General features: G+C 41.9%; 2 protein-coding genes across 2 annotated transcripts in view; both read left to right on the top strand.

Annotated features, from left to right (window-relative positions):
• Positions 1-513: 513 nt before the first annotated feature.
• Positions 514-8,580, top strand: CD3G (CD3 gamma subunit of T-cell receptor complex). The gene is made up of 7 exons (XM_068555877.1): positions 514-568; positions 3,447-3,470; positions 3,956-4,171; positions 5,011-5,142; positions 5,796-5,839; positions 6,593-6,676; positions 8,422-8,580. Exons 1-6 carry the CDS (start codon positions 514-516, stop codon positions 6,656-6,658), a joined length of 537 nt encoding a protein of 178 aa, XP_068411978.1. The 3' UTR covers positions 6,659-6,676; positions 8,422-8,580.
• A 3,823-nt stretch (positions 8,581-12,403) lies between these two features.
• Positions 12,404-15,525, top strand: part of UBE4A (ubiquitination factor E4A) — a 34,469-nt gene continuing 31,347 nt past the window's right edge. The window contains exon 1 of the mRNA XM_068556551.1: positions 12,404-12,527. The gene's annotated coding sequence lies outside the window, so the exon portion shown is untranslated. The remainder of the gene's footprint in view (positions 12,528-15,525) is intronic.

Here is a 15,525-nt window from a genome sequence, read left to right as displayed (position 1 = left end):
AATCCCTGGACTGAGGCGGCTTTCTGTTCAGAGTTCCAGCCCCAAGCACCTAAGAGTTCCCACCTAAATTCACTAGTTCTAACAACAACAGCTAGCAACAGGCAACAACTGGCTGAGATCCAAGTAACAAGTGGTGGCAGAAACGTTTATCTTCCCCTCATAAAAAGAAAGGGGCCCAGGCCACCTCCTGCCCAGCACCCAAGGTGGCTTTCTGTACCAGCTGAGTCTCTGAGATGGGAATCCAGCACTCCCTCCCGCTCCCTCCCCTCCACCACCCACGCTCCTCTCCTTAACTGAAAAGCCAGAGATATCTGCACCTGCAGCCCTCCTGAGCCCTGCCCCCACCCACTGCCCACGCTTGAAGCAGAGGGTGGAGGCTCCGGGTTCTTGCCTTCTCACAGGGGCCCCAGCCCTAAGGATGCTGGGCGGAGCCAGGCTATATGCTAGCACAGGCTGGCTGGCTGGCTGCTAGGGGCTGCTCAGTGCTTCTGCGGGAGAAGAACAGAGGCTGCTATGGAGCAGGGGATGCGTCTGGCTGGCCTCATCCTGGCTATCACTCTTCTTCAAGGTAAGGGCCCGCTAGGGGGTCTGACAGTCTGGAGAAGGGCTCAAGGGAAGAAGCCATCACTGGGGGGCAAGAATATTGGGATCCCCTAACCTCGAGCTGTCACCCTAAAGTTCAGAGAAGGAAGGGCAAAAATGAAGCTTCTTACTGCTCTCTGCTAAAGAGAAGCCGTGTTCCATGGGAAAGATGGAGTCCTTGTGTCTTAAGAAATCAAAACAGATGACTTTACTGGCTTGAGAGAGAATCCGGATGCCACCATCTTAGGTTTGAATGTAGCCCAAAGGGCACAGGCCAGGAATCTGAAGAGAAAAGGTATGTGTTCTTTAACTCAGAGCTGGGGTTAGAAGTAGACCTATGAAGCATTCACTCACTCTGTTGGTCAGCTGGTCAACAAATATGTGTGAGATCCTATTACGTGTTAGGCTAGAAGGGTATAAAAGTGAATAAAAACCTTCTGCTCCAATTAGCTCGTAGTCTAATTGAAGAGATAAGTTTCAACGTTGCCAGATTGAGTGTAAGGTACAATATAGGTTGCCTGAACGAATATTCAGTTGGAAATACAATAGGAAGTGGATAAACTGGGCCGATGCCTGGAATCTGGACTAGAGATGATTCTCTCCACATTGAAAGTTGTTGAAATCATGCAAGAACTATGAGAGATGTGAGGAAGAGGAGGCTGAGGATAGAACTGTGAGGATACCACCTTTAAGGAATAGTTAGAGGACAAAGATGTCAGTAAAGAGATAAGGGAATGATCCAAGAGCTGAAATAATCAGACGAGTGCTATTCCATAGAAACCAAGGGAGTAGAGAGCTTCCAGACGGAGAAAATCACCATGAGTATGAAATGCTAAAGAGACGTCCACAGATACAAGAATATATTTAAAATTTTAAGTCTGTATATATACTACCAAATGTAAAATAGATAGCTAGTGGGAAGCAGCCGCATAGCACAGGGATATCAGCTCGGTGCTTTGTGACCACCTAGACGGGTGGGATAGGGAGGGTGGGAGGGAGACACAAGAGGGAGGAGATATGGGGAGTTTTGAATCAGAGTTAGAATGAGGGGACTCTTTGTTCCTCCCATGGTGATCAGGTGGATGGGGAGAAGAGCTAGTTAGAAATCTGCTTAACTCTTTGTCTTGCTTTTCTTTATCTTCATTTACTCATTTATTCACTCATACATTCATTCAAAATATATAAAGCTCCTACCATGTTCCAGGCACTGTTCCGGGTGAACTATTCATAAACAGTTCACCCCTGTATGAAGTTCTAAGACTGTTGACTCCTTCCAACTGTTTCCATCACACTTTGATCTATGCCCCCATCTCTCCCCATAACAAACTCTACCTCTAGCCAAACTACCTCTTTTGTCCTTTTCCAAGTCTGTATCTTTGTTCAGCTCTTCTTTCTACCTGGAAACTCTTTCTCTGTCTGGTGAATTCTTACTCATTCTTCAAGGCAGAACCAAATGCCATCTTCTCTGTCAAGCTTTCCCTGTCCCCTCACCCTTGGTCAAAATCAATAGTTTCTACCCCTTTCCATATGCATTTATACAAATACTAAATGATAATTTATAAGTACTATTACATTTATTACATTTGTGTTTATTTTTTTTCCACTTCATTGTAAACTCTTCAGAAGCGACAACTAGTTATTTGTATCACCACCCGTTTCTTCCACACTCGTCACTCATGTCAGGCACATAATAGTGGTAAGTGTTTGGATTAAATCCAATTGAACTGAACTCCAGTGTTGGTTCTCTATAGTATGTCTACCATGCAACTCTACTACTCTGAGTTTTGAGACAGATTTGAGGGCTATTTAATAGCTAACTCATTTGGGACGTTCAGGGTTTCCACAAAAAATGGATCACCAAGGCTGAAGATTTTAGAAGTAACTCAGCTCTGAAAGACTTTAGCTAGTGCACACCCAGTCTTTGCCAGGGCTTTAGCTGCTAAAGGAGCAGAGCATTCCACACTGTACAGGCAATACCCTTACGTATACTGCAATACAGTTCTGCAATACTAACTGTCCAGAGTTAGTGTCAGACCTCAAAGGTTAAGGGCTCACTCCCCAAAAAGACTGCCTTCACTTTAAAAGCTAGGCACAAGTTCAGGGATCCCCAGACTACCCACACTTCTAACGAACTGCCTACAAATCAGGAGGGTTCTCAAGAACACCCTCAGAATTTGCTAGAACAACTCACAGAACTCCGGAAAGCCCTATACTTACTACTACAGTTTTATTATAAAAAATAAAATCAGATCTAGCCAAATGAAGAGACACATAGGGTGAAGTCTGGGAGGGTCCTGAACACAGAGCTTCCATGCCCTCTCCTTCAGGAATTAAAATACATCACCCTCCTGGCACATTGATATATTCACCAACTAGGAAGTACAACTGAATTTTTATTGGGGTTTCATTACATAGGCATGATTGATTGAATCATTAGTCATGTGACTGAACTCAATCTCCAGTCCTCCTCCCCCTCCTAGGGCTCAAAGCCCCAATTCTCCAATCACATGTTTGGTCTTGACCAGTCCCATCCTGAGTCATCTCATTAGCATAAACTCATGTGTGATCTAAGGGCCCACGAAGAATCACAAAGGCAATCCTGTCATTCATGAAATTCCAAGGGTTGAGAAACTCCCTCCCAGCAACCCAGGAGAAAGACCAGACAAACTCTTTGCTATACAACACCCTAAATTCGGTTTGGTGATTTAGGCTACAATCCAAGGAAATAGGTATAGATACTGTCACTCACATGAATTAGGCTCTCGCTCTCCATGTTGGCCTCAAATGACCGTGGAAATGATACATCAGGGGATCTGAATGACTCCATGCCCAGCTGATCCACTGTCTCTCTTCTGTCTCTACAGGTACTATGGCGCAGTTGAATGAAGGTAGGGGAAATGCCTTCTTTCTATCATCAACCTCTGAGGAAATTCATGGAAATATGGCTTCCCACAACAGTAGTCCTATAGGAGCAAGTGAAGAGCTAAGAAGGGATGGGATGATGAAGGATAGACAGCAAACCTCTCCAGCGTCAACCAAATCAGTGGCCAGTCTTGACCTCCCTGGCAACTTTCCTGTAGCTAAACAATTAATTTTCTGGTTCTTGGAGGAGAAACAGGACCCTAGCAGCTAGGCACTACTCAAAGCACAACCTATGAATCAACAGCATTGGCATCACCTGGGAGCATGTTAGAAATGCAGAATCTCAGTCCCTCCCCAGAACTACTGAATAAAACCTGAAATTCTAATTAGACCCCATGTGATTCATGTGCACATTAAAGCTTAAGAAGCACTACTGTCATGGTCTTCTCCTGATGCCCTGGGACAGGGAGAATTTCAGAGGCAAGATCTTAACAGACATTTCCTTTTTCAGTAAAAGTGGATGACAATCGAGAAGATGGTTCAGTACTTCTGACTTGTGACATGAATGAAAAAGATATCAGATGGTTTAAAGATCAGGTGGAAATAAGTCCTGTAAACACAAATAAAAAGACTTGGAATCTTGGAAGTAGTACCAAGGACCCTCGAGGGATATATTGGTGTCAAGGATCAAAGAACCGTTCAAAACCACTCCAAGTATATTATAGAAGTACGTAACCCCTTTGGTTTGCTTGTGTGAAATTAAGCAGTACTTGCTGTTCTGGTGAGCTTCTTGTCTGGGGTGAGTGTGGAAATAGATGCTAAACAGTGAAGTAAGAGCGAGTTTTCTTAATCTCAATGTACTTCTTCTTTTTTTTTTTTTTAATTTATTTATTTGGCTGCACCGGGTCTTAGTTGTGGCACGTGGGATCTTCATTGAGGCATGGGGGATCTTTAGTTGCGGCATGTGGGATCTTTTAGTTGCGGCATGCAGCATCTTTTTAGTTGCAGCATGCAGGATCTAATTCCCTGACCAGGGATCAAACTCTGGCCCCCTGCATTGGGAACGTGGAGACTTAACCACTGGACCACCAGGGAAGTCCCTCAACTTACTTCTTTTTGAATTTAACAAAGCAGTTCCCCCAAATTCTTGAAAAAGCATAGCCTGTGTTGTAAAGCCTGACTCACTTTCGGGTAGGCCCCACAGACTGGAGCAGTCAGCAGTTTATATAAAGTGAGTTAGAGCGGGTAAGGGAGACAGGGGAGACTACAAGGTAAGCAACAGAAATGTAGAAGGCAGTTGAGCATGGAGAATGGGATCTGGTCTTCCTTATATTTCAATAGTTGCTGGTAGTAAGACTACATGGGCTTCCCCAGGACTCCTGGGGGACAGAGGAACATCAAAAAGCTTTGAGTTCTCAGTCCAAGGATCTTCCCAGGCAATTCCCTTGCCATACCACCCACAGAGAGAGCAGTCTGCTGCCCTAGACAGAGGTATTATCTCAGGAGAAAAAAATCCAGAACAACTTTCACACCTCGAAGGAGGCTTATCCTTCCCTTTCCCCACAGTGTGTCAGAACTGCATTGAGCTGAATTCAGCCACTGTGTCTGGCTTTATCTTCACTGAAATCATCAGCATTTTCCTCCTTGCTGTTGGGGTCTACTACATTGCTGGACAGGAAGGAGTTCGCCAGTCAAGAGGTAAAAGAATGCTCTTAGACGAGAGGTGAGACCACCTGGGACCCTTAGCCTCCTTCCTACCAAAATAGAACCAATAGAAAAGACTGGGTTGGCACGTGTCACTGATGAGCATGGCTGGGTGGGGCTCTGGTTCTGTAGGCAGGAGAAAAGGACACTTGGTGTTTTCACAGCATATTTGCCTATCTCAAGATCCAACTCTCTCTGATTTGTCCTCTGTGCTTTTTAAAAAACTCTTTCTTGAAGTAAAACCTACATACAGAAAAGTGCATGAATCACATACACACAGCTCAAAAAAATTTTCTGACAAAGCAAACACACACATGAATCCAGCACCCAGTTTAAGAAAGAGAATTAACACTTGTGGTCACTTCCAGCCTCCACCTAGTCCCCAAAGCGACCACTATCCTGACTTCTAACAACATTGATTCATTTTGCCTGTTTTTGTTTCTTATGTAAATAGACTCATACAGTAAGTACTCTTGTGTGTGTCTTCTTTTACTCAACAATATGCTTGTGAGATCTATCCACAGTGTTATATGTAGATGTATTTCACTAATTCTTATTGCTATTCAGTACTCCATTGGGTGAATATATCCCAGTTTATTATTCATTCTATCTTGTGTATATGTACATTTTGTTTATTTTTTGTGCAGCTTCAGACAAGCAGACACTGTTGTCCAATGATCAGCTCTATCAGGTAAGGGAATGTGAAGTGAAAGAGACATTGCTAGTTAGTAGTGGTAAAATTTTGGAATTGGGGGACAAGTTATTTGGAAGAAACTGCTTAGGACATACCAGACGATGGCATCGTTATCCCTTTGGGTACAATGGATGAAATAAAGAGAAGGGTTGAGAGAGACTGAGGTCAGGGTCTAGTGAGAAAAAGTTGAAGAACACACAGAGGAACTAGATACAGAGCCTCCATTCTTGTCCTCTCCCACCCCCAGGACCATAAAGAAACCACTCCAAAGCCTTGAACATAAAAAACACTCAATAAGTATGCATCAATAGAAAACAAACTTATGGTTACCAGGGGGTAAGGGCAGGGAGGGATAAATAGGGAGATTGGGATTTGACATATACACACTACTATATATAAAATAGATAACTAATAAGAACTTGCTGTATAGCACAGGGAATTCTACTCAATACACTGTAATGATCTATATAGGAAAAGAATCTTAAAAAAAGTTTTTTTTTTAAAAAGAGTGGATATATGTATATGTATAATAGATTCACTTTGCTGTATACCTGAAACTAACACAACATTGTAAATCAACTATACTCCAATAAAAATTTTTTAAAAGTATATATATATGAAGAAAGGTGAAAAATATAAAGACATTTAGAGTGAAAGCTAAAAATTTTTTTTTAATTTGAAAATAAATATGCATCAAATTAATTCATAGAGGACGATGGAAAATGAGTATGACTGTACTATCCTTTTTAGCCCCTTAAGGAACGGGAAGATGACCAATACAGCCACCTTCAAGGAAACCATTTGAGGAAGAATTGAGCCCAGGACTCAGAGTAGGTGTGTCTCTCTACACCACTTCTAAGAAAGTGCCTTTGCACTACCTGCCTTCCCAACTACTGCCAAATTTATCTCCTTTCCCCAAGCAGCTATAAGGATGGGGGGGTAGGGAGGATTGATTGATAATTCCTTGGGGGGAGGGGATGACACTCCTGTGCATTGTAGGATTTTTAGCAGCGTCCCTCGCCTCTGTCCACCAGATGCCAGTAGTACTCCCCAGCTGTGACAAAAAAAATACCTCCAGATATTGCAAGTATCCCCACGGGAGGCAAAGTCGCCCTTAGTTAAGAATCACTGAACCTATATTAACCTTCCAATCACCCAAGCAATCAATCAGAAGTTCTAATTCAATCAACCAGAATTTTCAATCAGGAAAACAGGGCCCAAGCATTATTTGGTTTTCTGAACCGGTTGCAATTTTTCTTTTTCTAATCCAGGTGTTTTCCCTTCTATCCAGTTCTCAGAAAAAAAGCAATACATTTTGGAGCAATCCTAGTAGAGATTTTCAACCCTAAATCTAGACTCAAGATTCCCAAAGGTGACAAATGGAGAAGAAAGGCCATCAGAGCAAATTCGGGTTTTTCTCAAAAAAAAAAAAAAAAAAAAAAAGTAAAGTAAAACTTGTATGTGTTTCAGGAGCGCCACCTATTGGAAGTAATTTTTCTGTAAAAAAAACGAAAAGGTCAGATAACCTCCTTTATTTGAATACCATTTTTTTAAGTTTTAATTTTTATTTACTTCCTTTATAAATCATAATTCACATGGTTCAAATATGCAGTGAAAGGTCTCCCTCCGCCTCCCTCTCCAGCCACCCAGTTGCCTTCTACAGAGGCAAACAATAATACTAGTTTCTTATATAGCTTTACAAGATATTTAAAGTATTATACATCGGAGGTATTCTAGGCATACATAAGCAAATTCTTTTTTTTTTTAATGGGTGATAAATGCATCGTGATTTTTTGTTTTGTTTGGTTTTGGCTGCGTTGGGTCTTCATTGCTGCGCGTGGGCTTTCTCTAGTTGCCACAAGTGGGGGCTACTCTTCACTGCAATGCGTTGGCTTCTCATTGCGATAGCTTCTCTTGTTGTGGAGCATGGGCTCTAGGCGCACGGGCTTCAGTAGTTGTGGCACATGGGCTCAGCAGTTGTGGCACACAGGCTTAGTTGCTCCGCTGGATGTGGAATCTTCCCAGACCAGGGATGGAACCCGTGTCCCCTGCATTGGCAGGCAGATTCTTAACCACTGTGCCACCAGGGAAGTCCCCAAGCAAATTCTTAAGTACACATTTTTCTTCCTTCCCCTATTTTCCACACAAATGTTATCATACTCTACATCTTGCACTTCTCACCTAATAAAACCTGAAGATTACTTCATACCAATATATACAGGAGCTCCTTTTTTTTTAATGCAGCCACTTTGTACAGATCCCCTATAATTTATTTAACTAGTCCTCTATTGATGGACATTTAAGTTTGTTCTTTTGCTCTTAAAATGCCACAATGACTGTATAAATGTCATTTTTTTTTAATTGTATTGAGGTATAATTTACATAAAATTCACTCATTTTAAGTGATTTCACCTGTTCTCGGTAATTTTTAGCAAATTTACCCAGTTGTACAACCATCACCATAATCCAGATTTAGAATATTTCCACCAGTCTCTTAAGATCTCTTGTGCTCTTTGCAGCCACTCCTTGTTCTCACCCTCAGCGCCAGGCAATCACTAATCTCTTTTCTATCTCTTTAGATTTGCCTTTTCTGGATAAATGGAGTCATACAATATGCTGCTCTGGACATCCTCGTACAAGTCTTCGCATGGACATATGTTTTCATTTGTCTGGGTTGATATCTAGGAGTGAAGAATTGCTGGGTTGTATGGTAAATTTATGTATAACATTTTAAGAAACTGCCAGTTTGCCAAACTGGCTGTTCCATTTTACATTCCCACCAGCGATGGATGAATGAGGTTCCTGTTTCTCCACATCCTCACAAATATTTGTTACTATCTTTTTTAGTATAACCATTCTAGTAGATGTAAAATAGTATCTAATTGTGGCTTTAATTTGCATTCCCTAATGACTAACGATGTTGAACATCTTTTCATGTGCTTATTAGCTATTATTATCATATCTTTAGTGAAGCGTGTGTTCAAAACTTTTTTTTTTAATTGAGTTGTTTTTCTTCTTACTATTGAATTGTAAAAGTTCTTATATATTTTTGAATACAAGTCTTTTATCAGCTACATGATTTGCAAATATATCTACCAGTCTGTGACTTGTCTTTTCATTTTCTTAATGGTGTCTTTTGAAGTGCAAGAGTTTTTAATTTTGCTGAAGTCTGTTTTATCCTTTTTTTTTTTAATGGATTGTGCTTTTGGTGTCATGTCTAACAAATCCTTGCCAAACCCAAGGTCACAAAGATTTCTCATATGTCTTGTTTTTACAGTTTTATTTCTAAAAATAAATGTCATTTTGAACATTAAGACTATTTGTAACAAATACAAATAAATGGAATTGCAGGACCATAATGTATTTGCACCTGTAATTTAATTAAATATTGCCAAATTGCACTTCATAGAGGTTGGACCGATACATAATCCTAACAAGAGTCCCTACTGTTCCATACACAATCTAACAGTGTACTATTAAATTTTTTTAAGAAGTTTATTTATTTATTTATTTATTTATATTTGGCTGTGTTGGGTCTTCGTTTCTGTGCGAGGGCTTTCTCCAGTTGCGGAGAGCGGGGGCCACTCTTCATCGCGGTGCGCGGGCCTCTCTCTGTCGCGGCCTCTCTTGTTGCAGAGCACAAGCTCCAGACGCGCAGGCTCAGTAGTTGTGGCTCACGGGCCCAGCCGCTCCGCGGCATGTGGGATCTTCCCAGACCAGGGCTCAAACCCGTGTCCCCTGCATTGGCAGGCAGACTCTCAACCACTGCGCCACCAGGGAAGCCCTTAAATTTTTTGAACTTTGCCAATCTGATAAGTTAAAAATGGCATCTCAGCTTAATTTTAATCTGCATTTTTCTAACCATTTGTTTTTCCTTCTCATGAAATACAGGCTCATATCCTTTGATTTTGTTTTTTTTTTTTTTTTACTGTTACTCTTGATGTTTAGAATATAACCCCTTCTCTTAGTGTTATTTATTTATTTATTGGCTGCGTTGGGTCTTCGTTGCTGCGCACGGGCTTTCTCTAGTTGCTCGAGCAGGGGCTACTCTTCGTTGCAGTGCACGGGCTTCTCATTGCAGTGGCTTCTCTTGTTGCGGAGCATGGGCTCTAGGTGTGCGGGCTTCAGTAGTTGCAGCACGCAGGCTCAGTAGTTGCGGCATGCGGGCCCTAGAGCATGTGGGCTTCAGTAGTTGTGGCGAGTGGACTCCGTAGTTGTGCCGCACAGGCTCTAGGGCGCACGGGCTTCAGTAGTTGTGGTGCACAGGCTCAGTAGTTGTGGCACACGGACTTAGTTGCTCCGTGGCATGTGGGATCTTCCCAGACCAGGGATTGAACCCAGGTCCCCTGCATTGGCAGGCGGATTCTTAACCACTGTGCCACCAGGGAAGCCCCTGATCTTCTTCTTACTGACTTGCAACAACCCTTTACATATTTGGAAAAATAGATCTTTTGCTTGTGGCATTAGTTGCAAATATTTTTCCAGTGCTGTTATTTAGATTTTGACTTTACTTATGGTTGGTTTTCTATACACATTTTACAAATATTTGACTGTAGAAGAATTCACTGTTCTTTTATGGCTTCTGGGTTGTTTCTTATTTAGAAAGGCCTTCTCCCATTCTTAGATTATTCTTTTACAAAACTTCTCCCATTAATTCTCTAGCATTTTCCTGGTTTCACTTTATATATTTAAATCTTTGATCCATCTTGAATTAATTTTAGTGTAAAGGTCTAATATCTTGACTAACGTTTAAATCCATAGCTACCCACTTATTCTGGAAGTATTTATTGAATAATCCACCTTGTGCACATTAATTTTAAATGCTACATTACCACTCCACTCTCACCAGATTGTAAGCTCCAGGAAAACTTGTATATTTTTTCCACTACTGTAGCTTCAGGAGCTAGAACAATGCTGGAACATAATAGGCACTCTAAGATTGCTCAACATTTGGTGTGTGTGTCTGTGTATGTTACAGTATACTATTCAGTGGCATTAAGTACATTCACAATGTTGTGCAACCATCACCACTCTCATTTTCAGAATTTTTTATTATCCTGAAGAAACACTCTACCCATTAAACAAGTCCCCCCATTCCCCATTCCTCCCTCACCCCAGCCCCTGGTAACCTCTATTTTACTTTCTGTCTCTATGAATTTGCCTACTCTGGGTACCACATATAAGTGGAGTCATACAATATTTGTCCCTTTGTGTCTGGCTTATTTCACTTGGCATAATGTTCTCAAGGTTCATAGCAAGTATCAAAATTTCCTTCCTTTTTAAGGCTTAATAATCATGTGTATGTATATGCCACATTTTGTTTGTCCATTTACCCGTCAATGGACATTCTGGGTTGTTTCCACCTTTCGCCTATTACAAACGATACTGTTATGAACAGTGGTGTACAAGTATCTGTTTGAGTCCCTGCTTTCAATTCTTTGGAGTATTTACCCAGAAGTGGAATTGCTGCATCATATGATAATTCCGTTTAACTTTTTGAGGAACCACCAAACTGTTTTCCCAAAGTGCTCCACTATTTTACATTCCCATCAGCAATGCACAATGGTTCCTATCTCTCCACATCCTCACCAAGACTTATCTTCTATTTTTTTTTCATAATCACCTTCCTAATGGGTATGAGGTGGTATTTCATTGTGGTCTTAATTTGCACTTCCCTAATGATTAGTGACATTGAGCTTCTTTTCATGTGCTTATTGGCCATTTGTATATCTTCTATAGAGAAATGCTTATTCAAGCCCATTGTCCATTCTTTAATCAAGTTGTTTGGGTTTTTTGTTGTTGAGTTATAGGCTTTTTTATATAACTGAATATTAATTTTTGATCAGATATGTGATTTACAAATATTTTCTGTCACTCTATGAATTGTCTTTTCACTTGCGTGCTTGAAAAGTATGCTGCTTCCTTTGCCTTTGTGTACCTCAAAGTAACCTTTAGTACTCGTCTTCACTTTACAAATAAGAAAACTGCACTCCAATCAAAGCATATCTTAACACATTTCCGGGTACGTAATAACAGTTCACAAGTTTCAGTTATTGTTAATGCTACTGTTATTGCTTCATAGATAATAATTATCTATGAAGAGTTACAGAAGCTGTTTCAAAAAGGCCTAGTGGGAGGGAGGGAGATGCAAGAGGGAAGATAAATGGGAACATATTGTATATGTATAACTGATTCACTTTGTTATAAAGCAGAAGCTAACACACCATTGTAAGGCAATTATACTTCAATAAAGATGTTTAAAAAAAAAAAAAAAAAGGCCTAAGATCGGTGGGACAATTAGCGTTAAGTCCACAGAGGCCTTAGCAGTGCCAGGGTTCACCAAGTCATATCTGCTGCTGATACATGGGTTTCCGAGGGCCGCATATCCCAGTGAGCTCCACCACAATCCACTCCCAACTCAACCTGACCTGTCCCCAATTCAACCCCAAATCCACTTCCGGCCACTTCCGCCCCGCCCAAGCCAGTTAGCGCATGCGCAGTGGGGATGTTTGCGCGCCCGCTTCCAGCGCAGGGCGACACACCCAGCTTCCGGCGCCCAGATGAGATTCCACAAGGCCCGGCGCCTTGTCATGACGTTAGCTCCGGTTGCCGTGCTGAGTCGGAAGTGGGAACCCTTCGGCCACTGAGACTCAGTCGTGTCGTCGCTGCTGGCCCTCAGGCTCTGGTAAGAGAGGATATAGCTGGAGGGGAGGGGATCGTTGAGTCTACAATGGGATTTTTTTTCTCCTAGTCGAATGCCAGTCCAAACCTCTGCTCTCTTACCTCCTCCAAATGCCTTCTCCTGTGCTTTCCTAAACACTGTCTCTCTCCTTCACGAACTTCGACCCTGTCTGCTTTGGGAACCCCTTACAGTGCTCCAGCTTATGGCATCTCTGCCCCTCTTTGCCATTTCCCTCCTGGAAAAGGCCGAATCCTGGCCTTGCATTATCTTTGCTTTCCTTTCTCTAGAACGTGCGCCGAGTGGGTGGGTCTCCCTCCGTCCCGCAAATCCCTTATGGAACCTGGAGGGATAAAATATAAAGAGTAGACAACAAATAGCTAGGTGCCAAAGAAGAGAAAATTAAGCACGAGTCGCAGTAGTCAAACCAGCCGAATCCGTATGGCAAGGTGTTGATATTTCTTAAGGCAAGTGATCAGTTCACCACTCAAAACTCTCCTAGCACTCTGCTTCTTGCTCCCTCAGCAATTGGGTTTAGAAGACATTTCTAAAATTGAGTAACCAGAGCTCAGGAGCTTATACTTGATGGGTCTTCTCTTTGGATTCAGTTTTTCACTCCCAGAACAAGGATATGTTTAGCCTCACTGCCTTGGTCTGTTTTGGTCTCACATGGGAGCCGTCCTGAGATAAAATGGGACCCAGGAAGGAATGCTGTGTGCGTTGCGACTTGATGAGATCCTTCTAGCTTGCTGATGTGATGGGAGGATCTGTTGCCACAACAGAGGCCTGAATGTGTAACAATGAAAACATTTTTTTAATTCCTTTTTTGGTTTGATCTATGTATTACTCACCAGGAAAGAGACCTTATGGAGTATAATTTAATAAAGCTTGATTTTTAAAATAGATTTATTTCATTTTTGGCTGCATTGGGTCCTCGTTGCTGCACGTGGGCTTCCTCTAGTTGTGGCGAGTGGTGGCTACTCTTCGCTGCAGTGCGTGGGCCTCTCACTGCAGTGGCCTCGCCTGTTGTGGAGCACGGGCTCTAGGTGCACGGGCTCAGTAGTTGTGGCTCGTGGGCTGTAGAGTACAAACTCAGTAGTTGTAGCGCATGGGCTTAGTTGCTCCACGACAAGTGGGATCCTCCTAGACCAGGGCTCGAACCCGTGTCCCCTGCATTGACAGGCGGATTCTCAACCACTGCGCCACCAGGGAAACCCTAAAGCTTGATTTTGACAATCCTAGTTTTGTGACGTATTCCAAGTATTTCTGTTTAAAAGCAATACCAAATCTGATGTTAAAACATTTATGTGCTCACCTCTTTAAAAGCTGACAGTGCCCCTTAAGGGATTAGCAGTACTCTTTATAAACAAAAGATTGAATCAGGGGAGGGTGAGAGGATTTTGTAGGACTGGAGATAGACAGCTTTTATAAATGTAGAGTCTTGCAGCATGTATATAAGAGGGAAACGTGGGCTCCCCTGGTGGCGCAGTGGTTGAGAGTCTGCCTGCCAATGCAGGGGACACGGGTGCGAGCCCTGGTCTGGGAAGATCCCACATGCCGCGGAGCAACTAAGCCCGTGCGCCACAACTACTGAGCCTGCGTGTCTGGAGCCTGTGCTCCGCAACAAGAGAGGCCGCGATAGTGAGAGGCCCGCGCACCGCGATGAAGAGTGGCCCCCGCTTGCTGCAACTAGAGAAAGCCCTCGCACAGAAACGAAGACCCAACACAGCCAAAAATAAATAAATAAACAAATAAATTTATTTAAAAAAAAAAAAAAAGAGGGAAACGTGTTTTTAAAGGGGACATATTTGGGGAATTCCCTGGCAGTCCAGTGGTTAGGACTACGGCACTTTCACTGCGGAGGGCTCAGGTTCAATCCCTGGTCGGGGAACTAAGATCCTGCAAGCCGTGCAGCCAAAAGTAAATAAATAAATAAAGAGGACGTCTTTTAAAAATCAAATCCAAAAACATCTAAGGATTGGTGGTTATATGGATTGGTTATTTGCCAAAGGCTGACAACAGGGTAGTACTTTATCTTTGTATGGCAGTTGAAAGTAGGAGATTATAAATTCCTGATGACATTGAATACTAAACAAAATATCAAGTTTCCATTTTATCAGACCTTTCTTTTGGAGTGGGTACTCTTTTTACATTTGTGTGATCATTGAACAAATCTAAACTGACATCTCCACAAAGGTTCCCATCAAGTGATCAGTCCTCCCTTTTCCTGTAAAATTTTCCTGGTTGCACAGTGTTAGCTATTTTTCTATGAAAATAGTTTTTGCACTATTACTTCAAATAGATTTGAAGTACATATGAGAAAGTTGAGCTTAGTGAGGTAGGCAAAGCCCTTTTTGTTTTTCAAAAAGACAGCATAGATGACAACAGAGATTTATTTCCATTCTCTATTCTACACGTTCTGAGATATCAAAGAGCCACAAGTGTCTGGCCCAATAGTTTGACCTTCCACTGCAACCCAGGACAAACAGTAAAACCCTTACCTTGAAGTAGGATTATGGGTGCTGCTATTGATTACAAGTAGGTCAGGAGTAATTACATGTAAGATTGAATCATTCAATACATGTTTATTTGGGATTTTGTGATTACGGAATATGCCAGGTACAGAAGAAAAAAATAATCAGATATGAACCTGTATTCAGATTGCTTACCTTCTAGTAAGATAGAAGATCTACATTAGGAATACAGTGTAGAAAGTTATAAATCCTGTTAATATAGGTAAAATGTAGTGGGAAGCTAGCTTTATATACTGCAACAGTATATTATTGAAAGGAGGAAATAATGCCATTTGTGATGATAAATCCTCTTTATCTCTCTTGATAGTCTTAAGAGCCTGTGTCCTATGTTCTGATTCTTAGCTTTCAACTCACTTCCTTTCTGCATAGATGGTGCAGGTGATGCATTTCCTTTGTACTAATCTGAACTCTTTTCAGTTGTATTGGCTTCCACAATGTAGGGAAATCTACTGGCTTTTTTATAACTGAGA

This window comes from Eschrichtius robustus, chromosome 11, assembly GCF_028021215.1.
Source record: "Eschrichtius robustus isolate mEscRob2 chromosome 11, mEscRob2.pri, whole genome shotgun sequence".
Taxonomy (NCBI): domain Eukaryota; kingdom Metazoa; phylum Chordata; class Mammalia; order Artiodactyla; family Eschrichtiidae; genus Eschrichtius; species Eschrichtius robustus.
This window is presented reverse-complemented; position numbering and strand designations above follow the sequence as displayed.